This window comes from Primulina tabacum, chromosome 3, assembly GCF_025594145.1.
Source record: "Primulina tabacum isolate GXHZ01 chromosome 3, ASM2559414v2, whole genome shotgun sequence".
In the NCBI taxonomy this organism is placed as follows: Eukaryota; Viridiplantae; Streptophyta; class Magnoliopsida; order Lamiales; family Gesneriaceae; genus Primulina; species Primulina tabacum.
Window position 1 is genome coordinate 15547339 of NC_134552.1, and position 24508 is coordinate 15571846.

A 24508-nucleotide genomic window follows, 5' to 3' on the forward strand; every position below is an offset into this window, starting at 1 on the left:
CAAATGATGCATTCATATGTTATTCATATGTAATAAATTGACACATGCATGAGTTAACATATCATGATGCTAGCAATTGTGTGAAGAGAAGAATAAATCACTTAATATGATAAAATATTGATGATTATAAAATTGATTCAAGAAAACACTTACTTAAATCAAATTCTTGACCGGTTGACCAAGAAATTAAACAGTCTGAAATCAAAAACTCAATGAGCTCGAACCTGTCATCGCCATAATTTCTCATCAATGACACTCGAGAAATTTCATTGGGAAATAGAAAACCATAAGTAGTCTACGATATGCATGAAAAATGGTAACTAAGCTACAAAAACATCAAATTCAAATGCTCTAATTTTGTAGCATAGAAAGCCAAAAGAAAGATGTGCAGAAATTTATTCTAAGAAATAGCTGTTCGAGTTCCAAATGCAACCAAATCGTCCAAGTACCTTGGGGCCCTGTGAAATTTTTGTTGCTTGAGATGTGGTCTGTACTCTACAAACTATTAACAACAATAAAACAAAATTGATGTGTACAAGTAATATTAAGTGACTATTATGTTGCATGCCACTGAATATACAATAACATCATTTGAAGCATGTGCTATACTAAAAGCTAAGCACTGGTTTACACGTAGATGCAGCAGTTGTGCCTTGCTATGCTGTGAAACTAGGCATGTGCCTGGTGCACTTTAAATAACTATGTTTCTAATTGAACAACATGGTTTTCTTGCTTTCAAAAAACAGCATGTACTAAATAGAGGAAAACAGATTCTGGAGCTAAAGCAGCCATACGAGTTATTTATGCCGATACTCGTAAATATTATGTGAATTCTAACACTTACATTATGTACAGGCAATTATGCATTTTGGGGAAGGCACGATCAAATGGATCCATGAAGAGTAAAATTTCTGCAACTAGAGAAATTCTCTGAGAAACTGAAAGGATCACGCGTTGGCCAACATAAGGATCGGTTCCAAGCTTACGCAATAAATGCTGAATATAAAACTGGAGATTATTTTGACAATGACGGGACTCTGAAAAGGAAAAGAAAAACAATTTTAAACTGGAAATTAAGTTGAACTAACTCTCCAATAAAGATGCTCAAATTTGGGCATTACAGCATTCTTTTTAATTTCTTTTAGGAATACACGGCATCAAAGGCATGCTCAGAAGCCAAAGCCTAGTTCATTATGTTACTAACAGAGGTTGCTCAACGTTAAATAGCTGCAGATTAAAGCATCCTGATTAATTGAAGTAGATCTTGAAATACCATTCCTGCAAATTCTTCTAAATATTCTGAAATTAAAGATGTATGGATGTGGTTATAATCCAAATCTTAATTCTTGTGTTTTGCTTCATCTATTTTGTCTAGAACAGGCCTTTAGACCTGAAACTTTTGTTTAATACAACCATCTTGCTTATCCCTTGTTCAATTCAGATGTTTGACCGTCATAGCATCCACGGACATTATAAAATTATTATCTTGGCTAACTTCAGGTACATACAGCTGGATTCTTCTGAAGAAGAATGGAATCTCAAGTTGTTCTCAGCCACTTGCCAATTAAGACAGAATGATCCAGGCCTTGAAATTTCATATTCAAGCAGAACATTCAGGTTGTTTCAAGCTCATTGAGTCTATAACTTGAACTAAGAAGCAGTTAAGCATATCTCTTGCCATAAAATACAGTAATTTTGGGCATATACATGGTCTTAGAACTCTTTCTAGTGAATCAAATAAGTCACGAGTCACAAAACATATATGAGGAGTTATGAGGAAACAGTCTGCAGGAGGAGTAAATTTGTAAAAGTATGGAGCACCAGACATGTTTTGCGTGAAAGAGAATTGAGTAAAGTTGGAAACATCAGTGGAAAATACATCCAATTTATGGCCTACTTGAAACCCAAATCCACCAGTAAACTAAAAGTAAATCAAAAGGTTATCACTGACACAACTCAATCCAAGAAAGCAAAATTTGCATAAATAACAACAATGAGCCAACATAGCAATGAAGGCAAGAAAAACTTCAAACAGATACACGATCAACCCATTACCATCTCCTAGTGACCCATCGCACATCCTTCGTGTCAAACGCAGGACTAAGCTACTAACAATGCTATCAACAGTCTCGTCAATATTTCCTTTTGATGATAGAGCTTCAAGTGTGGCTTCATAGAACCAGAAAATAACATTAGACAAATTACAGGTTATAACAAATATTTTTCAACCGTTCTATCGAAGAAAAAAGATATTATAAGATCACATGCCATGAAAACTAATCTCACATGAGTTAGAAATGCCATTGAGCAAGCTGCTCCTCTCTAGGCAAGCAATGGTATCAGATTAACCTAGGCAAATAGTTATTTAGTCTTTCCACTGACATATTAATTGTTAATTGCTTGGTTTGAATTGGAAGTTAATGTTAGAATGGAGTGAAGACATTAAATTTAGATATTTTTCCAGAAATGTAGTATGAGTATCGAAAAAGTGGTGAAAATTAATATACTTCAAATCACTGTGGTTTTGAGCAGGGATAGTTCATACTAACTAGAAAATGAAAAGTTTGTGTATGTTCCAAAATGAAAACTTGATTATTCTTTTTTTAGAAAACTTTATAGTGGGTTTCTACATTCCTGTTAACTGTCACATTTTCAAGATTTGGAAGAAAAGATGATGAACTTCTCTATGGTTTCTCAAGGAAACAAGAAGACATAAGTAAATAAAAGGAAGTAGAATGTGATAATCTCCTCTAAAACTGATATGCCACCTTCTCATCCCAGAAACTACCTAATGCACACAAAGAAACAGGTGTGACTATTGAGCACGTCTACTTCACATCCTTGGCACTTGGAATACCTTTTCTTTTGCCAAATATAGGAAGGCCATTCACCAGCACTGGTGGTATTTTAAGTATAGCTTTGGCATGCTTATAGGAGGAAGGAAAATAATGAAAAATTGTACCAAGAATAAAGTCAACAGCTTGGTGAGACCAATTCTTAAAATTTCCCTCCTCTACCTGCAAAACATATGGAAGCCTGAATAAAAGTCTAAAGTGATGAACTATGACTGGTGAAATAGTAAATTTTATCAACTTTAATTTGATGAAACCATGGTGGGAAGAAAGGATAAAGCAACACACTCTGGCCACAGAGGAATTCTCACAAAGCTCCACAAGAAAATCTACCGAAGCTCTCAGTTGCTCCATTTTATTTTCACTGAAAAAATCTGCTAAGGACAATAGTAAAGCAATAAGGCACAATAAACTCAAACTAAGAAACAAAATTTCACCAGTGTCAAAGAAGAAAAACATCAACCAACTTGCACTTCTGTCACTGTGATAAACCATGTTTTCCTTTTTAATTCTTCCACACACCCACAGATATCAGAGATATTTTACGTGCATCTCGATATGATCTTGGAGTTCGAACATATTTCTGAGAGCCACCTCAAATTTATGGACGTGAAATGTTTGGCCTGTTTACGGATGCTGATACATGGATATCTAGTATTGTCGTGCTGTATTTTGAAGCGACAGGAAAACTTTTAGGTAAATTTTTTATAGGAATGAGAATTACTCGTGTTGCACTTATTGTGCTAGTCTCATTCATACAGCATCATGGAAAAACAAACTTCTCCTATTTTTAGCCAAATTCACGTTTCTTTCATGAAATCTATGTTTAACTTTAACATACTTGTCTTAAGTCACCTGAGAGAATGCTCATTTTTAACTTCCCCTTTTCCAAAGGTGACCTTGATAATTAAATTAAAAAAGGTTCAAATCCAATTTATCAGCAACATTTCAATGGTCAAAACACAACTTAGTTCCAGTACTTGAATAAATTTATGAAAAAGTTTCACCTGAGATGCATGATCTCTCTGATGAGCAATCATCTCTTTTCCTCTTCCGTTCACTTAATCTCACTGCAATTAGAACCCAAAATGAACTGTTTTTATAACTCTGTCAACGAACAGTAAGAAGAAATAAAATCGCTACCTGGTTAAAAAACAAGAATAAAGACAAACACTTCAAGGTTCTAGTTGAAAGGTTTCAAATCGATGGATTTGATGTGATTTATAAACATAGGTGAGGAACAACCTTGTCTAAGAAATCTCCGCTGAAGTACATCACCGAATCTCTTCTGATCAGATCCAGCTCCGTTTGTAGTATTCTTAGGACTACTATCCCCCAAATCATCGAAGAAATAGCATTTGCACATCATGTTTTCCGGAAAGACATCATGATGCATCCCATCTAACGTTAAAAACTAATTTAGTGTTACGAACGTATCGTTAACAAATAAAAATCTGAAAACTTCATCATAATATTATTTTCTGCCTTCAAATGTTTCAGCATTCCTTTTATGAAAATTCAAAAATAGTAACACAAAAAAAGTACATTAAGAGACATTTGAGAAGTATACATCATAAAACAACAAGAACACTGCTCGATTTCACAGTCGCACCTTATCCCTAGAGAGAGAGAAAGAGACAAATAGAGAGCTAACCTTCAGCAAGTTTGAGATCTTCCTTAAGCCTCATAATTTCCTCTTTCCGCTGTTTAGACTAAACTTTTCCAAGAAGAAAAAAGAGAGTGATCACTCGCACGACACATAAAGAGATAGTTTACAAAAAACAAAACGAAAATTAAGAGTGGCAACCTTTCGTTTCCATTTGATTGCGTCTGATTCAGAGACATTGCTGCAAGAAGTTTGAGACTGAACTTTATTAGCAGTAGCAACAGAAGAAGGATGGCGTCGGGAATTGAGAATGGCGATTGCCATAGCGAGTTTCATTCGAGGATTCAAATCGCATTTATCTTGCTTCGGCGGATTCTCCATCTTCCTGATTGATATGAGATAGTTCACATCGCGGGAATGATTTGAAGAAGTGGCGGCCAGTAAATTTGTATGCGAGCACGTGTTATGTTCAATGGGCCACATCAATGGCCCATAGAATTATTCATGGTGGCCCTTTGGGCTTCAAATGTCTGTATCGGTGGGCGACTTAAATTTGAGAGGGTAATATGATAAACAAATGTTAAAGAGTAATTTAAGGCCCACAGGAGAATAACCACGGTCAAATTGTCCATCCATGTACATGATCCTCCCTGTGTAAATCTTGTCAATCTATTTAATAATTTTTAAACAATTGAACAAGCGATTGAAATAAAAATTATTTGTCGCATCTTTTTTTAATAGATTTAATTTAAATGTATAAATAAAGATGGAGAAATATGCTAGAAACTCAAAATAGAACATAGAAATGGAAACCCGCAGACATGAGCTATAAAATATAGGAAAGAGTAGACGTAATTAGACGACAAATTTACCATAATTCCTGTACTATCTCTTCTGATGAAAGAAAAGATGTTTTCATGTGTTCATTTTAAATGATAAAAAAACAATTGATACATGATCAAAATATAGACCGCGTGCATAAAAGACAGATAACTCCCATCAATTAAATAGTCCTTACAAGAAAATGGAACAAACGTCTCTCTTTTAAAATGGTGCAAGTCGAATTATTATCCCGATTTACCCTAATTTAACAAGTCAAAAAAATAATTAAATAAAAAACTAATGAAAAACAAAACAAAACAAAACAACTCGAGAGAACCAAAATTTATCATATTCCAAGTTTTCCCCACTAATGAACACACTACTACGGCCTGAATAAAAGTACACATCCCATCCATCACCCATCACCTCATTCTCCATGGCTCCACACTAACTAGTCAAGAAATGACATTGTTGACACGCATAGCATGGCATAATTCACAGACCAAAAAACCGCAGCAATGCAGGAGAAGAATGAGCACATCCATTTTACGAGGTTACAGATTACTCCTGCAGGATGAGTGAGCACTAAAATAGGCTCTCACACGCAGCAATAACAGGTGCCTGTGAATCCATTATCTTCATACCAATCCGGTCGGAGCTAACAGCCTTTATTGTAGCCATAAATATGTCTTTTTGGAAAAAATTATCACCAACCTTTGTCAGAATCTCTTTCAGCGAATTGAAGTCCAATCCGCCGGCTATAATTTTTCCCAATAATTTCACCAAAATTAGCCGGGGCTTTGGGTAAATCAATTGCGAGGTCATCCAGTAGCACCGCATATGCAAGACACAGTAGCAGTATCGGTCTCGTTGATAACCTTCTTTGCCAGCAAGTGTTCCAAAAGTTTTGAGACAAGTTCAACGCAAGGTGGGCTTTTCTCCAAACCTTGGGAGATGGCCTCTCTGACTACCTCAGAATGATATGAAGGTGACTGCAATTCTCCACACATTGCAAGGCTTCATCCAAAAGTTTGATGCTAAATATTCCTCTAGAATCGAGGTTATTTTCCTCTTAAGATCACCTGGATTCAACCTTGCAACCGGGGCCAATGGCTTGTCAGTAACTGGAACAGTAGTTGCCTTTGGAACCTGAGCCTGACCATATGAGGTAGGCACTTGAGAAGCTGATTCCGTGGAATATCCACTATAGTTGGCTGCCCGAGGAAGTGCACTACCGCTACCTTGCAAGAGGGCACTTTTTCTGCCACTCATTAAACCACCACCATCACCTTGAGGTAGAAACTGCTGGTTAACCGCAGGCGATTTACCTATTAGTGGCGGTTGAACACGACCAGCATTCTGGATGTTCGAGCCATCACCTCTTGGCATAGATCGAGATCTCAGAACTTCCCAATTATCATTATCCATGCCAGGCATTCCAGGCATTTTCCTTGTTCCAGGCATGCCAGGCATCATACCACCTGAACCAGGCAGGTTCATGGGGAAGCCACTGGGACTGATATTCCCTTGAGGGACAGAAGCAATTACCCGACTATTCTAATGCTAGCAGTAGCACCTGGACGTAGCCCCACATTCTTCTCAGCTTCTGTATGGATCTCCGTGATGGTTTTGGCTTTCACCTAATAAGTCAGAACAGAAAACCAGATAACAATATTTCGAAGGAAAAAACATGGAGAACGATAGTAAAAATAAGATAATGGGTTACCTCTTCCCGCCTTGGAACCCAATTATTAGCCCGCAGATCTAGCACATTACGAACCATAAACCTCATTCTTGCGGCCAACCGAGGATTTGTTGACAGTTCCTTCCAGCGATTGAAATACATGTCATTGATACGCTTAGATTTAGGATTTCATCAAGCTGTTTACCAATGGTGTTAAAGAACTGACATATGGCCTCAACATTCTCCTCTTCTGGACAACTCTTGGTATCAGATCCCAAGAGTTCCTGTGAAAAAGCCCAAAGCTATCAGACCAAGTAGTTGCTGATAAAATACAAATAAATTGAAGCACAAAAGAAATATAGAGGTAAAAGAGATGATACACAATAACATAGATAAATGGGTAAAAATTAATAGAAAATCATGGAAACATATATAAAGATATGAAGTGATGCATAGACACAGAAAGAGGGAGAAGAGGGGGGGGGGGGGGGGGTGTGGGGGGGGGGGTGTGGGTGTGTGTACACACACACACACACACACACAGAGGGATGGAGGGGAGGGAGAGAGAGAGAACCAGAACAATATGATGAACAATCTTCTCAGGGATCATCTTTCTGCTTTAAAAGGTTCACCAATCAGACGGATGTTTCCAAGGGTTCGAAGTTTGATTAACCTTTCTTTATTTCTTCGCTCTAACTCCTGGACAGGAGCAGTCATCTGCTGGAGTTCTTCCCTTAATTTGCCAGCACCTTCGAATGCCTCCTGGCAGATATTTAAGAGAACTCGCTTAAATGTAATTTCTCTACCACCAGGCTCGTCTGATGGAAATGGAGGAAGCTTTTCATTCAGATCCGAGCACAACAATGCATACATAGGGCAAAATGTGGGCTCCAGCACAGCCTTGTCAAATATCAAGGAGATAACTCCCTGCGGTAGAAAAAAGAATACAGGCTCAAAAGTGTGAAAATGAATAAAATTTGAGATAGGGAGTAGAGCACTTGTACCAAGAAAACTAGAATATTTTTATAAAACCTACTTCTATATTAAATTTGCAACGTCGTGTACCTTCAAAATATCAGCTGTTGTAATCCCAGAATTAATCAGTTGGCCCTTCAGAACATCGAACTTCTCGGGCGTCAACTTGTTCAGTATGCTGCAAGAAACTCATGACATTAAGCAGCCAGTTTTGAAGTACTCTATATTGGAACTCAGGTGCAGAAAGATATCACCAGTGCAACTATCCAGTCACCAACAAATTACAAAATTTCTGCCACTTTCACCATGTGAACATAATATAATGCCAGTGGCGGTAGCAGAAATTTGAAACCCCAAATACAATAATGTCGAGTGATACACACTCGACAGTAAACACACCAGTAAATATTAAGGACGTGAAGAACTAAACCAGCACAAACCTCCAAATAAAAATAAAAAAAACTAATATAATACTCAAATATAGTCACTTTGTTTGAATCAAAATTTAGCGGAAGTGAACAGTAGTACCCCTTCACTGTTTCAAAACAGTGTCTTTTTTCAGAAAGATTCCCTCTTCGAACAGACCAAGGTACCTCAGCCTTATCTAAAGTAGGTGCAACCTGTTACACAACACAATCATTTTTTAGAAGCAAAAATAACATGATGATGAGTCAATAACCACAAGCTATTATAAACAATGGCAAATCACCAAATCCGCAAGTTCGAAACTCTTATAAGGCTAGATAGCTAGGGCAATCAGAATTTTAGGTTGTAGATTGGATTTTATACTCACATGCACCTTGAACCTTAATACACATGAAACAGTGAAAGAATAGCCTATCATAATTGAAATAGGTTCTCAAAACAGATATAATGACATATCATGCAGGACAAAACCAAAACAAAACAAAAATGGAATACCCCTTGGTTGGAAGAAATTTGTAATGTTCCAAACTGTGTGCTCAGCTGCTCTTGCTTATTGTTTAGGTTTATATCCTGTAGCCTAGGGCCAATCTGCCCAAATTCTCTGTCCCTTACTGCTTCCCCGGGATCTCTCCTCTGCAGGCACAGTAAATTGTGCAGAATGATCACGCCAGTCACGAGTGTCCGGCTTAGAATAGTTACTCTGAACCATATTTTGAAGCTACAAAAGGAAGGTACTTCCTGTTACATTGTTATTAAAATAAGACAAAACCCCAAAGACAAAATATTGAACAGTTGATGGCCTAAATCAACTCTAACAACCTGTACACCGTTCTAGATACATTAATGTCCAACCGATAGGGTAACAGGACGTATAGAGTCAACTAAAGCGAGAATAAATTATCATGTTTTCGGTAAGACATGAACTTACATAAAATATTGAACAGATGATGGCCTAAATCAGCTCTAACCTTAATCAACTCAAACAAACTATACACCATTCTAGATACATTAATGTCCAACCGATAGGGTAACAGGACGTATAGAGTCAACTAAAGTGAGAAATAAGTATCATGTTTATGGTAAGACATGAACTTACATTGTTTTCACCATGACCCCAGATTGGCTCTGTACCAAAAAATTCGGTTTTCAACCTCTTGTTTGACTATTAAAATATCTGCAGGGATGTCGACCACCTACGAAAAGGTAATCAAGTCATGGCAAATTGACACAGTGACTGCCAACAGCCAGGAAAGTATAAGAGAGAATTCAAAAGGCCGGATGACTTCAATGCAACACACATGACAAGGGCGGGCAATTTGAGCTAGCTGGTTTCAAATAGGTAAATAGGTGATAACTCAAAAAATATAATAAAATTACAGCATAACCTCTATAAATTCATTGCATAAGGACATTCTAAGTACTTCTAACTTAAAAATCGTTGATTAATGGATAATTGCCAATTCATTATGTTATCTGAGTAAACTTACCATATAACAAAGTATATGTAGATTCAGCTAAGAAATCATGCATATTTCACTAAATATATCAAAAACATGAACTAACCCACTAAAGAGTTATAAAGCTATTAAAAAAAATTGTGAGCAAACCAAAATATTTACAGATAAAACAACAAAATTAATAGATTTCTTGTCGGTAAAAGAACAAGGCACAAAAACCTAAATACGCAAGATAATATGACAAAAAATCACTAGAAGTGATAAGCAGATTACCTCCCTTAGCTGCAACAGCTGGTCTCTGGTGTAGCGGATACGCTCACGGCCTTCAGACTGAGACTCGCCAGTCTTAGTGGTCGATTGCACAAAAGCAAGCAAAAAACAACTTAAAAATGGATTAATGATTTAAATTAAAATCAGATTTCACTGGAATCGTTGTAATCTTCGAATTTAGGCAGAGATTTGCTCAAAAAGTATTTTCACAAATACCAAAATACTACAGAAATACTAGGACTGTAAATTATTCCAAAACCGAACTATGATTATCAGGGATAATTTAAACTCTTCCAATACCTGAGATATGACCCATATAATCATGCACATTGTAGTTAAAAGGGTGATTTTATACAAATTATAATCACCGTAGATTACAAAACGCCAAACAAAAGGCTGAATATCTTGTCGATACAGTATTCATATTATCATGTTATGATGCCAATTATATGCAGGTTCTTTATAGACATCATGATGCTAATTGGATGTCCACCTAAATCCTACATAATTTGCTTTTCCGTCCATATTTACAGCAACTGCACACCTTACGTGCGCTGCCAAGAATTAGGACGTCCACATCAACAGACTCAAATTAAGAACCCCGCCTTTATACTTGGACGCAACGAGATGAATGTACAGATCTTGATTTTGTCAAAAGGCAGTTTTAGGATCTTTGCTCAAATATCTCTGAGTCGAAAAAAGAGAAGGGCTACACACAAACACTGGACAATTACATATAGCATATTTCTTTCCCCGAGAACACTTCTGGAAAAGGTTAGCTCAAACTATCAGAATTGGCATAAATTCGAGAACAAAATAGATCAACAACTTCATGACATTTTTTGTTTTTAGTTACACTTAGATTCTATATATATACACGTGTCTGAAATCACATGCATCAATGCACATTTTCGATGCAAAATACACAACACAGAGCCAAAAATGACATACATATAAAGACATAATACCAAGTGAATCGATTTATTCACCTTCAATAACCCGCTTTCATGAATTTCACTTAAGAATGACAAATAACTCATATTGGACTTCAAAATTGCTCTGCATATACATAGCACAAGGAAAACAAGCATGATAAAGAAATCAATACTCACCCAATCCAAACAATCCAGACACGAGGACAAATCAATAATATTTTCAAAAAGGAACATCCATGACAAGTAGAAAACCCAGGATCTGAAAAAGAATCGTAACAAAATCCAACCTTGAAAGAAGAGAGTGAAGATGCAGCGGTACCACCATGCGGACGCAGCGGTAGGAGATCAGAACTCGGTGCCGTCGATGAATCGAAGCGCGAGAGAAATAGCCTGCCGCGTGTGCCACCACCTGGTCTCAAGCTCAAAACAGTCTGATCAGCTTGCATAACTCGCAAATCGGAAATCTTCGCCGTCCAATCAACCACAAACTGAAAATCGGAAATCTTCCTAGTTATCTTGAAGATAGAACAAATCGGAGATAAGGAAAAAATTGGAGAGAAAAGGAGAGAAATTTATGTTTCCTCTCTCTACAAGAGGAGGAGACGAATTGCGAACGTGGGGAAGGAGAGTGTACTTATATGTAAGGCGAGCCGATAAAGAGAGAAAAACCCTTATTTATGGGGGTGAAGAATGATCGGGCTAAAATTTGGGGGCCTGAACTTCAATTATAAATAGTTTCGGACTTAAAAGAACTTCACCTTTTGGGGGTCTCTAGTGCTAATTTCATCTTCGGTTAGGAAAATTTTGGGCCATAATAGAGTTGACATTTATAACCAAGGCAAAAAAAATTTGTGAGACGATCTCACGAGTTATATTTTGTGAGACAGATATCTTATCTGGGTCATCTACGAAAAAGTATTGTTTTTTATGTTAAGAATATTACTTTTTATTGTGAATATCAGTAGGGTTGACCCGTCTCACAGATAAAGATTCGTGAGACTGTCTCACAACAGACCTATTCTTATATTAATGTCCGAATCCTTTACACCGCCTCATAGCCAATTGACATCATTATAATGCACGTTATATTTTTTGAAATAAAAATACGTACTTTTTATTGTGAAATATTTTATTGGATAAATCTGGATATTATTATTAATAAAAGGGTAAAAAATCTATAAGTGAACTTTGAATCCAAATCTAAATCTGCATTCCCAATTTTCTTATGAATTATAACTGCACGTTTGTGTTTTAGGCTTTTAGCATATCTTGTAGCTTGAGTTCCAAATAATGTCAATGGAGTTCCCATTTGACCCACAAGAGGGTGTATTTTTAGTAAAATGTTTGTACATAGATACTACTATTACTATTAAAGAAAGGAGATGACTTAGATAAACGAATTTTTGTGTGTTTTGTGAAGAATTTTTTTTTGTTTTTAACCAATTTAAATTTTTATAAATTTTAAATACATTCACATGTCGTTATTTAAAATAAATTTATATAATATTTCTTCTAATCAAATCCAAGTTTAAATTTCAACTCGTCATTAAATTTAAGAAATTGATCATTATCGGACATGATGTGTCCTTAAATATTTTGTCCATAACATCAAGAATAAAATGTCATTTTAATGTAAAGTTAACCAAAGGTATATTTCTAGATGTATCTGGTGAAATGTTTTTCTCATACACTGAGATTATTAGAGTAGATGTCCTGCAAGGCAACGGTTGGCTAAGGAATTTATTGACTCAAGTGTAATAAACAATCTTTATTTTAATTTAACTTTTTATGGTCTTGTTATACTTTATCTGTATACCCATGCAAACAGCATAGATAAAGTCCTTGATTATGCTTTAATACAAATGAATCGTAATTCGATGTTGAAACTCATTTGTAAACACTGCATATTCTAAATTCGTTCCTAGTCGATTCAGCCGCCTAAAACAGGGATAAAGGTCGCTTGAGCTCGAGACTAGCATCTGTGATGTTGTGTACTGCGTTTCTTGGTAAGGGCATAGAGATGTCCAAACATGCAGATGGGTAGTCATATGATGATTATACCGAACAACCCTCCATCGGACTTTCCAAGTGGTTATCATTCATCGAGAGGATAAGTCCGTGGTTATGATTGTACACCATTAGTCCTTACGACCCGGGACAACACTGAGGCTCTATATGCTAGGGCTGTGCTTTGACTCGTTTACCGGCTCCAGGAGAGTCATCAGGTGGCGAGGTTGGGTACAGTTGCGACACATATAGGAGCCAGTGCATTGTAGTCGGGGATTCACCGCTCATCTACGGGTGTGGATATCCTATGTGATCTGATGTAATAATAGTGCATGGAATCTCTGGCCAGAATATGAGATGTACGTTGGAGAAGGAGTTCTCCAATAGTACACGCGATGCCACTATTATAGTTGTCACATAGTTATCGAATTATTATGCAACCCTCGATGAACTAATGGTTGCAGATTCGATCGGGATATATGAGATGAAGGGACCGTACTGTACGTTAATCATAATCTACTGGTTCTTGCAGGCACTATCAGTGATACCTAGGGGGTCATGGGGCGATGCTGCTAGACGCTCTTACCATGATCCGATGGGTGCAATCAGAAATGAGTTCTGACATTCTCATGATCAATTGTTGATACATAGAATGGGGCAAATTAAGGGTAAGCCCGAATAAAGGATTATGTCCTGAATCACAAGGAGTTGTGAACCCACGGCTAGCTGTATCCCTGAACCATTGAGGGTCACACAAGCACTGGATCGTTTGTTCCCGTTGAGAGAATAAATTCAAGGAGTTGAATTTATATTATGAGATAATAAATTCAAGGAGTTGAATTTATAGAAAACATTGAGAGAATAAATTCAATGAGTTGAATTTATATTATAATATAGTAAATTCAAGGAATTGAATTTATGATAATTAAATTTTGAGAAAATAAATTCAAGGAGTTGAATTTATGATATAGTAAATTCAAGGAGTTGAATTTATGAAATTTGGAGAGAATAAATTCAAGGAGTTGAATTTATAAAATTTGATAATTTAATTTATTAAACTCAAAAGTTGGGTTTATTAAATATTAAATTTTGGAGGTGATAAATTCAAGGAGTTGAATTTATAATTTAAATATTAAATTCAAATGTTGAATTTATAATTAATTTAATTTATTAAACTTAAAAGTTGAGTTTATTAAATATTAAATTAAATATAATGGGAATATATTTAATGGGCTTGTAGGAGTACGAGTCTAACATATTAAATAATTAAATTTATTAATGGACTTTGATTAATTGATTAAACTAGTTGGACTAGCCCAATTAATTAATCAAGCTCATTAATGTTAATTATGGAATTTAGGTCAAGGCTATTGTTTTTAGGAAAAAAAAAGGAAAAATTGACCTAGCCTCCAAGTCTCCCAATTGGTGATTCACGTGAATGGCAATATCAAAAATTCCTCGAAAATATTTTTGGCCATTTTTGAAAAAAAAAGGTTTGAGCCGTCTCTCGTTTTCAATCTCTACGCAAAAGTTCTTCTAAATTTCTAGTGCAATTTAGAAGAGGAACAAATATTCCAGTCGTGGACCGGATTAGGAGATCGAAGAAAGTTCGCAGGGAATCAACAAAAGCTAATCCGTTTATACCGGATTAGTTGGAGTCCAGTGATTTATTCACAAAAGGTATAACTTTTAACACCCTATGAATGTTTATGATAAAATCATACGAGCGCCCAAAGCAAAACTTATTTTGATTGTCAAAATAAACTAAAATTTTAAAACTTCCGCTGCGTTTGGGCGTGTAGAAAACCGAGATCCAACAGTGGTATCAGAGCCAAAGTTTTTTTCTAAAGCGTATGGTTTGATATTGAATAATTTATTTATAACCACACAAGAAAATTTTTCAGAAAATTGATGCACCATAAAATTTTATTTTTCCAGAAAACAAAAAAAAAAATTATTTTCCTTTCTGCCCGGAACTGTTCCGGGCAGCCCGTGCGCGTAGGGTCGCGCACGGGTGCGCGCAAAGACGCGCGGCCTGCGCGCAGAGACGCGCAGCCAGCGCGCGGCGGCCGCACGCCGCGCGCGCGCCGAGCAACTGTGCGCGCCCCGCGCACAGGGCCCCCTGCTGCTGCCCGAAACGTTCGGGCAGCGGGGCGGGCAGCACGGGCGGCTGCCCGGGAGTGTCTCGGGAACCGTTCTGGATAATGGGCTTGAATTGTTTGGACCTAGGGTGCAATTTTCTGATTTTTCAAATTTTTGGGTAAAATTGAAATTTTTGAAAATTGGTTCAATTTTTATTTTTGAAAATTAATAATTTTCTTGTAAAATAAATAATTAGAATATAATTTTAATTATTTATGGTAAAAATGAGTTTTTACAAGAAATCAATTATTATTGATTTAATTGGAAATTAAATAAAGGGGTTTATTTAATTTGTTAAATTTTTTAATATTTGTGGTGGTTAGTGATAAATTATTAGATATATGATTTATCAATTAATTAAATTGTTTAATTAAATTGATGTTAATATTCGATATTAAATGTATGAAGGATGATCGAGAGCCTTGACCAATGTGTTAGGTGTATGTTAGGATATTTTACTGTTTTGTTCATTTTGTTAATATTTGATATTATTAAAGTGGGCCTGGTTTATGGCCCGTTCCCACCCCATGAGATGTATCCCTTATGTGCCATGGCTATTTAAATGTAATTATTAGAAATAGTGGGAGATCAAGACTGGAAGATGGTGGTCCCGATGATCAAGATGAAGACATGTAAAATATTGGAAGCTCTTGTAATTGTTGCATTTGCATCCCTGCATTCACCTAGGTTTTGGACCTGGATCCATGTTTGGCTCCCATGGATCTAATAGTGTTGGCGATCGATCATCCTTATTTATTGTTGAATGTCATATTATGATATATGCGATATATAGTAGTATGCATGTATGTATATTATTAAGTAAATATAGTTGCATGAATCCGGCAAACATACAAACTCGTGGCACGCGATTTTTAAATTAAAATGATGAGACAATTTTTGAAATTAAAATCCCTCATTTTGAATAAGATTCAAAATTTATATCAAACCGAAAAAGTAAAAATTAAAAGAGTTTAATTTTTCCTTGCCTTCCATCAACCGTGGTTGCATGTTGATCGCTACCCGCGGACAGTGTCTGGCTCATATTATTGGGGAGGCCTGTACGCCGGAAAGCTGTGACTTCCACCGGACATATGATGTGAATTGAGTGGAACTCCCATGACTTCGGCTCATATTATTGGGGGAACTCATGGCGACCGTCCACTACAATTCATTATTGATGGGTTGGTTTGACACGTGAAAATAAACGGCGTCATATTATTGGGTCCTTATTAAACGTGAGGCAAAACACGCGGAGGTTGCATAGGGATGCAATTGGACTCTACCTTTTAGAAATTATAATTGGCTGATATTATTCGGGATTATAATTGGCTAATTGGACTCTACGTGCCCACTAAGGAAATGCGATTTCCCTTTTTCATCAGAGGGTGGTGGAAATGTCAAAATAGTGGGAGGGGGATTTATAAAATAAAATCCATATTTTATATCTTAAAATTATTTTAAAATAATCAACAACTATTATTCTGTTTCCATATCATTATATTTTTCGATTTCGTCACATAATCTAATTTTGTTATTAACAAGCTAACCGAATCTAATTTTCAAGACTTGTTGGGAAATTGTTCTCAATTTGGAGAAAATGACATACACACAAATGTCAGTCCTGTTGAACTGAAAAAGCATGCAAGAGGGTAAGACCATAGTATGCAAGCTAAAGTGTAACAAGCTCGCTTCTATGTCAAATGAACTGTAGGGACAGTTTGAGGAAATGTTGGATGTTGCTGACATTCGAATACACATGCAAGAGTTGCATGGTGCATGAAACTCCTACAATGATACACATTATTTTCAAGGAGCTCATGACCACACATATGCAAGATGGGGCTTTGGCCCATGAGCATGGTGTACGTATGACTGGGATTATTGAAAATGTGGTGGGCCTGGAATATGTGATTCCTAACGAGTTAGTTGATAACATCAATTTGTTATCTTTCTATTCCTCATTTGACGGGGTTATGGTGAACTTCAAGTTTAATAAGATATTTTGATAGCCTTGAAGAGCTAGTCAATATGCTTATGACTTATGAGATCACCATAAAATAAGAAAAAATTGTTATTTTTATAATGGGCCTTTCGTCGGACGAAAAATGACCCACAAGGTAAGGGAAAGAAATGTTCCGCCCCTCACAAGGAAAAACAAACCCAATAAGAGGCAAACTCCGAAGAACACTTAAAGGGCCCACAAAGCCCGATAAGTCAGAACATATTTATTTCACTGCAAGAAGTCCGGACATAAGAAATTGAATTATATGTGCCAGAAATGTTCTGGAAATGATAAGTGAATGTCCAAGTAAACATGATTTCAACAGCAAACAAAAGAAAATTAGATGATCCAAATCCCACACAAATATGGCATGCTAGACTATGTCAAATTTCCCAAAGAAGGATGCACAAACTAGTGGGAGAAGGCATGTTTGACTTGTCAAACATAAATTCTCTACTTACTTGTGAGTTCTGTCTAAAAGAAAAAACGACTAAGACTCCATTCGATGGAAACGTGGAACGTGCACATGGTCTACTGGATTTGATCCACACAGACGTTTGTGGCCCGCTAAGTGTTAGCACAAAATATGGGCAATCCTACTTCATTACATTTACTAATGACCATTCGAGGTATGGGTACGTTTATTTGATGAAACACAAATCTGAAGCATTTGAAAAGTTCAAAGAGTTCAGATCGGAAGTAGAAAATCAGCTGGAAAGAAGTATTAAGGCACTTCGATCTGATCGAGGTGGAGAATACTTAAATGCTGAATTTTTGGGTTATCAAAAAGAGAATGAGATTCTCTCACAGTGGACTCCACCAGCAACACCACAATTGAATGGTGTTTCTGAACGTCATAAGCGAACCTTGTTGGACATGGTTCGATCCATGATGGGATTCACTGAATTGCCTACATCGTTTTGGGGCTTTGCGCTTGAAACTGCGGCAATGTTGTTGAATAATGTCTACGCTAAAGCAGTTGATAAAACACCATATGAGATATGGATGGGAAAAACTCCCAAATATTCTTACGAGAGAATATAGGGATGTCCTGCTTATGTGAAGCAGACAGTGGGAGACAAATTGGATAGTAGATCCACTTTGTTCTACTTTGCAGAATATCCAAAGAATTCTGTTGGGTATTATTTCTATCGTCCCAATGAAGCAAAAGTGTTTGTTTCAAGAAATGCCACTTTTTTGGAAAAGGAATTTCTATTAGATAGAAAAGGCAAGATGATAGAACTTGAAGAAATTCAAGATACTCCCTCAACTGTAGAAGTTTAACCCATTTCCGAGAACCAGTAGTTAAAGTACAAGCTCCTAGAAGGTCTGATAGGGTTATTAGACCGCCTGCAAGATATACGCTTCTTCATGAACAAAGCCACGATGAGCATTGTGTTGGATGTGATCCAATGAATTTCAAAGAAGCAATATCTGATACTGATTCAACTAAATGGCTTGAAGCCATGCAGTCAGAAATGGACTCTATGTATTCAAACCAAGTCTGGACATTAGTGGATCCACCTGAGGGAATCGTTCCCATAGGATGCAAATAGATCTACAAAAGAAAGCTTGGGGCGGATGGGAAGGTAGGGACCTTCAAAGCAAGACTGGTTGCAAAAAGATATACTCAATGGCAAGGAGTTGACTATGAGGAAACTTTTTCATCAGTTGCTATGTTTAAGTCCATTAGAATACTACTAGCCATAGCAGCATAGTATGACTATGAGATATGACAAATGGATATAAAGACTGCATTCCTCAACGGAGACATCAAAGAGGAGATTGATATGTCTCAACCTGAGGGATACACATAAGTGGGAAGTGAGCATAAGGTATGAAAACTTCAGAGATCAATATATAGTCTCAAGCAGGAGTCAAGGAGTTGGAACCTCAGATTTGATAGAACTATCAAAGAGTTTGGTTTTGCTAAGAATCCTGAGGAACCGTGTGTGTACAAGACAGTTAGTGGGAGTGCAGTGACATTCCTAATACTTTATGTTGATGATATCATGCTCATTGGGAATGATGTAGGATTACTGCAATCAACTAAAGTATGGTTATCCAGTAAATTCTCCATGAAATACATGGGTGAAGCATCCTACGTATTGGGAATACAAATCTATAGAGATAGATCAAATAGGATGCTCGAACTCACCCAAGCCACCTATATCGATACCATTATAAAACGATTCTCTATGGAAGAGTCCAAGAGAGGATACTTACCAATGTGTCATGGTATTACTCTATCTAAGGCAATGTGTCCCAAAACTGATGAAGAGATAGAGATGATGACACGAATTTCATATGCGTCAGCCATTGGTAGTAACATGTATAGTGTGATATAGACACGTCCTGATGTTGCTTACGCTCTGAGTGTTACAAGCAGATATCAGGCAAACCCTGGTCCAATGTATTGGAAGGCCGTGAAAGATATTCTTAAGTACTTGAGAAGGACTAAGAACTTGTTCATGGTCTATGGGGTGGAGAATTGAAATTTGAAGGCTACACTGATTCTAGCTTCCAATGTGACGTAGATGATTCGAAATCGACCTCTGGCTTTGTATTCATACTTAATGGTGCGGCTGTCTCTTGGAAAAGTTCCAAGTAAGACACCGTTGCGGATTCCACCACTGAAGCTGAATATATTGCTGCATCTGATTCAGCCAAAGAGGTAGTTTGGATGAGGAATTTTGTCCAAGAGTTGGGCGTTATTCTTAATGGAGTTGATCCAGTCCCGTTGTACTGGAACAACACTGGTGCCATTGCACGAGCAAAGGAACCAAGGTCTCATCAGCGATCCAAACATGTACTGAGGAAGTTCCACATCATACGGGAGATTGTGGGAAGATGAGACATATCAGTCGAAAGAGTCCCCTCTGCAGATAATGTTGCTGATCCACTTACATAGCCCTTGCCAGGACCATTGTTTGAGAAGCATCGCGAAGCAATGGGATTAAAGTTATGGGTAGTTGGCTCTAAGGCAAGTGGGAGATTGTTAGAGTAGATGCCCTGCAAGCCAACGGTTGGCTAGGAAATTTATTGACTCAAGTGTAATAAACAATCTTTATTTTAATTTAACTTTTTATGGTCTTGTTATACTTTATCTGTATACCCATGCAAACAGCATAGATAAAGTCCTTGATTATGCTTTAATACAAATGAATCGTAATTCGATGTTGAAACTCATTTGTAAACACTGCATATTCTAAATTCGTTCCTAGTCGATTCAGCCGCCTAAAACAGGGATAAAGGCCGCTTGAGCTCGAGACTAGCATCTGTGATGTTGTGTACTGCGTTTCTTGGTAAGGGCATAGAGATGTCCAAACATGCAGATGGGTAGTCATATGATGATTATACCGAACAACCCTCCATCGGACTTTCCAAGTGGTTATCATTCATCGAGAGGATAAGTCCGTGGTTATGATTGTACACCATTAGTCCTTACGACCCGGGACAACACTGAGGCTCTATATGCTAGGGCTGTGCTTTGACTCGTTTACCGGCTCCAGGAGAGTCATCAGGTGGCGAGGTTGGGTACAGTTGCGACACATATAGGAGCCAGTGCATTGTAGTCGGGGATTCACCGCTCATCTACGGGTGTGGATATCCTATGTGATCTGATGTAATAATAGTGCATGGAATCTCTGGCCAGAATATGAGATGTACGTTGGAGAAGGAGTTCTCCAATAGTACACGCGATGCCACTATTATAGTTGTCACATAGTTATCGAATTATTATGCAACCCTCGATGAACTAATGGTTGCAGATTCGATCGGGATATATGAGATGAAGGGACCGTACTGTACGTTAATCATAATCTACTGGTTCTTGCAGGCACTATCAGTGATACCTAGGGGATCATGGGGCGATGCTGCTAGACGCTCTTACCATGATCCGATGGGTGCAATCAGAAATGAGTTCTGACATTCTCATGATCAATTGTTGATACATAGAATGGGGCAAATTAAGGGTAAGCCCGAATAAAGGATTATGTCCTGAATCACAAGGAGTTGTGAACCCACGGCTAGCTGTATCCCTGAACCATTGAGGGTCACACAAGCACTGGATCGTTTGTTCCCGTTGAGAGAATAAATTCAAGGAGTTGAATTTATATTATGAGATAATAAATTCAAGGAGTTGAATTTATAGAAAACATTGAGAGAATAAATTCAATGAGTTGAATTTATATTATAATATAGTAAATTCAAGGAATTGAATTTATGATAATTAAATTTTGAGAAAATAAATTCAAGGAGTTGAATTTATGATATAGTAAATTCAAGGAGTTGAATTTATGAAATTTGGAGAGAATAAATTCAAGGAGTTGAATTTATAAAATTTGATAATTTAATTTATTAAACTCAAAAGTTGAGTTTATTAAATATTAAATTTTGGAGGTGATAAATTCAAGGAGTTGAATTTATAATTTAAATATTAAATTCAAATGTTGAATTTATAATTAATTTAATTTATTAAACTTAAAAGTTGAGTTTATTAAATATTAAGTTAAATATAATGGGAATATGTTTAATGGGCTTGTAGGAGTACAAGTCCAACATATTAAATAATTAAATTTATTAATGGACTTTGATTAATTGATTAAACTAGTTGGACTAGCACAATTAATTAATCAAGCCCATTAATGTTAATTATAGAATTTAGGTCAAGGCTATTGTTTTTAGGAAAAAAAAAGGAAAAATTGACCTAGCCTCCAAGTCTCCCAATTGGTGATTCACGTGAATGGCAATATCAAAAATTCCTCCAAAATATTTTTGGCCATTTTTTGAAAAAAAAAGGTTTGAGCCGTCTCTCGTTTTCAATCTCTACGCAAAAGTTCTTCTAAATTTCTTGTGCAATTTAGAAGAGGAACAAATATTCCAGTCGTGGACCGGATTAGGAGATCGAAGAAAGTTCGTAGGAAATCAACAAGAGCTAATCCGTTTATACCGGATTAGTTGGAGTCCAGTGATTTATTCACAAAAGGTATAACTTTTAACACCCTATGAATGTTTATGATAAAATCATACGAGCGCCCAAAGCAAAACTTATTTTGATTGTCAAAATAAACTAAAATTTTAAAACTTCCGCTGCGTTTGGGCGTGTAGAAAACCGAGATCCAACAGAGATAACGTTTGTAATAGTTTATTTTAATTGCTTCCAAGTTTTTAATCAATTAAATGTTTGAAAATTGTATGTAGACTCCAGGAAACACTACATTAGCACTCAAATTCCTTCAACTAGAGCAAGCAAGTAATCTCATATCAGGTAGCAGCTTCACATGAAATCTCTTCAAAGATGGTATAACCTAAAGCTGACCCCTAGTTCCATAGCCTCTTTCCAGACTCTTACATTCGCGAGTATTTCTGAAGCCCAACCTCAAAGTCCTCGCCTCGAGTTGCTAGTACCCATTTTGTCATGTCTAAGCTTATGTGCACAATAATTTTTGTGTGTCTATCACTTTTTCCTTACATTTTTTCATTCTACTTAGTTAAAGCTTAATTGATTAAGAGAGTCAAGAATTACAAAGCTTCGGTCCTTATGGTACGCTCTCAGGAAAGGGGGATTCAGGGTCCGAGATGAATTAAAGTTATATATTATAATAAAGAAAGAAAGAGCTTTGATTGATTGCTTGCGACAACTTATCGATCCTCTTTAGGGTGAATATGAATTCAGTGATTGCAAACACTACTAAGTCTAGTCCAACCCAGTTTTAAATCGGTGGTCTTGATCCCATGTGAAGAAACAAAGGAGGACAATACTCATCTGTTAAGCTAAGTGCGAGAAAATCTTTTTCAACTAAAACAATTGCTCGAAAATGGTACTGATAGAATTGCACTAACAGGGCATGTAGGAGTTAAATGTCATTAGTGTACACACAATGAATAGATATAGGAAGTGTAAATCATACAAACATATCACCTTCTGGTCTCAATACACGAACGAGCCGATCGTAGAACAAGCAAGTTGCAACTGCTGAACTCTTCCTTTTCCCATCAACAAATAAATCCCCGCTTTGCCAGTCTGCTCCATAAGCAAGAGAACCAAGCTTCTCATAAGTTTCAACCACTTAGGCTTGATCGTCTTTAATGTTCAAAATCGCAAATCCATTGTGCATACAGGCCGCCAAAACAAGGTCGGATATAAAAGGATGGTGCTTGATTCTCCAGACTCCTCCACCTAGGCCTATCAAAGAATCGCTTACCGGTTTTGATGTTGATCTGACATCCCATATCCTAAGTTGTTCATCATAACTACCGGTAAGCAGAATATTAGTGTCACTAGAGCTTTTGGCGATACAACAATTATCCATTTTGTTAACTTCGGTGTTCTGTAAAACTGTTTTTGAAGGGTCATTTCTTAAATCCCAACAGCTAAATGTGCACTCATCCCAACCTGTGTACACCAACATTGGTTGGTGGATATCAAAAGAAGCGGCCCACAGTTCAAATTCACGAGCTTTCCATTTTTGTAAGATGTTAAGCTCAGAATCCTGGAGGGAAATTATAAAGACCGGCCCATGGCAAAGTCCAACTACGATGGATGTTGCAGAGGGATTCCAGTCAACGCACAGAGACATGGAGAACTGATGCATTTGCCACACATTTCTTCTCAGATGAATACCTGTATCGGCTGAAGCTTCCCGGCATCGGCATCAACATCAAAAAGTGTTACGGAAACTGATCGACTAGGCCGACCACCCTCTTGAAGAACATAAGTGGAGGCCGCAAGCACGTTGTAGAACGACTCGTGGCGACAGAACTCTACAGCATCTGCGTTTCTATCTAAGAAGCAATGCCCGATTTCCATGTATGCACCTAACACGTGTAGACACGCATGATAAAACCCAAAAATAAAAGTTGCATACTCTGGTCGTTCAACCATTTTATCGAACATGTCACGGATCCAAATAAACACCATTGAAGGAAACATCGAACAGCACCAACCTCGGACGCAATTTCGACCACAATTTCTTCCAAATTAAACAACTGAAGGGAGTAGAAAAGTGAAAATATATGGTGGTTATTAAAATAATTGAATAAAATATCATCTTATCTATACTTACCATCAAATTAAAAGTTGAGAGTTATATTGGTGAGGTACAAATGAAAATCACAATTATATCATCATCTATACATACAATATATTAACAATATTAAGGGATTTAGAGTATTAATTTATTTATAAACACAATACTTTGTCTATTTTTTTTTAATTTTTGAAATTTACTAAATATTATTTTATTTTTATCTAAACTTTTTATTATTAATTCATCATAAAAATTAATTTAGAGGGAAAAAATTATATATATGCACAGATCAAAAAGTG

The 24508-nt window shown here is 36.8% G+C and overlaps 1 protein-coding gene, 1 non-coding gene and 2 pseudogenes across 2 annotated transcripts; all 4 read right to left on the bottom strand.

Annotated features, from left to right (window-relative positions):
- Positions 1-124: 124 nt before the first annotated feature.
- On the bottom strand, positions 125-5049 carry LOC142538488 (protein MULTIPOLAR SPINDLE 1-like). Its single transcript, XM_075643803.1, has 9 exons — positions 4660-5049; positions 4507-4564; positions 4098-4253; positions 3860-3922; positions 3141-3226; positions 2963-3017; positions 2056-2169; positions 845-1037; positions 125-224 (listed from the first exon to the last, which is right to left on the bottom strand). The coding sequence occupies exons 1-9, from the start codon at positions 4939-4941 to the stop codon at positions 125-127; spliced, it is 1107 nt and encodes a 368-aa protein (XP_075499918.1). The 5' UTR covers positions 4942-5049.
- Positions 5050-5433: 384 nt separating this feature from the next.
- LOC142540761 (eukaryotic translation initiation factor-like) lies at positions 5434-11719 on the bottom strand (annotated as a pseudogene).
- LOC142541242 (small nucleolar RNA snoR103) lies at positions 10536-10643 on the bottom strand. The gene has a single exon (XR_012819306.1). It is a non-coding gene; the product is annotated as a small nucleolar RNA snoR103 (small nucleolar RNA).
- Positions 11720-22858: 11139 nt separating the features above from the next.
- LOC142539025 (uncharacterized) lies at positions 22859-24271 on the bottom strand (annotated as a pseudogene).
- Positions 24272-24508: the final 237 nt, after the last annotated feature.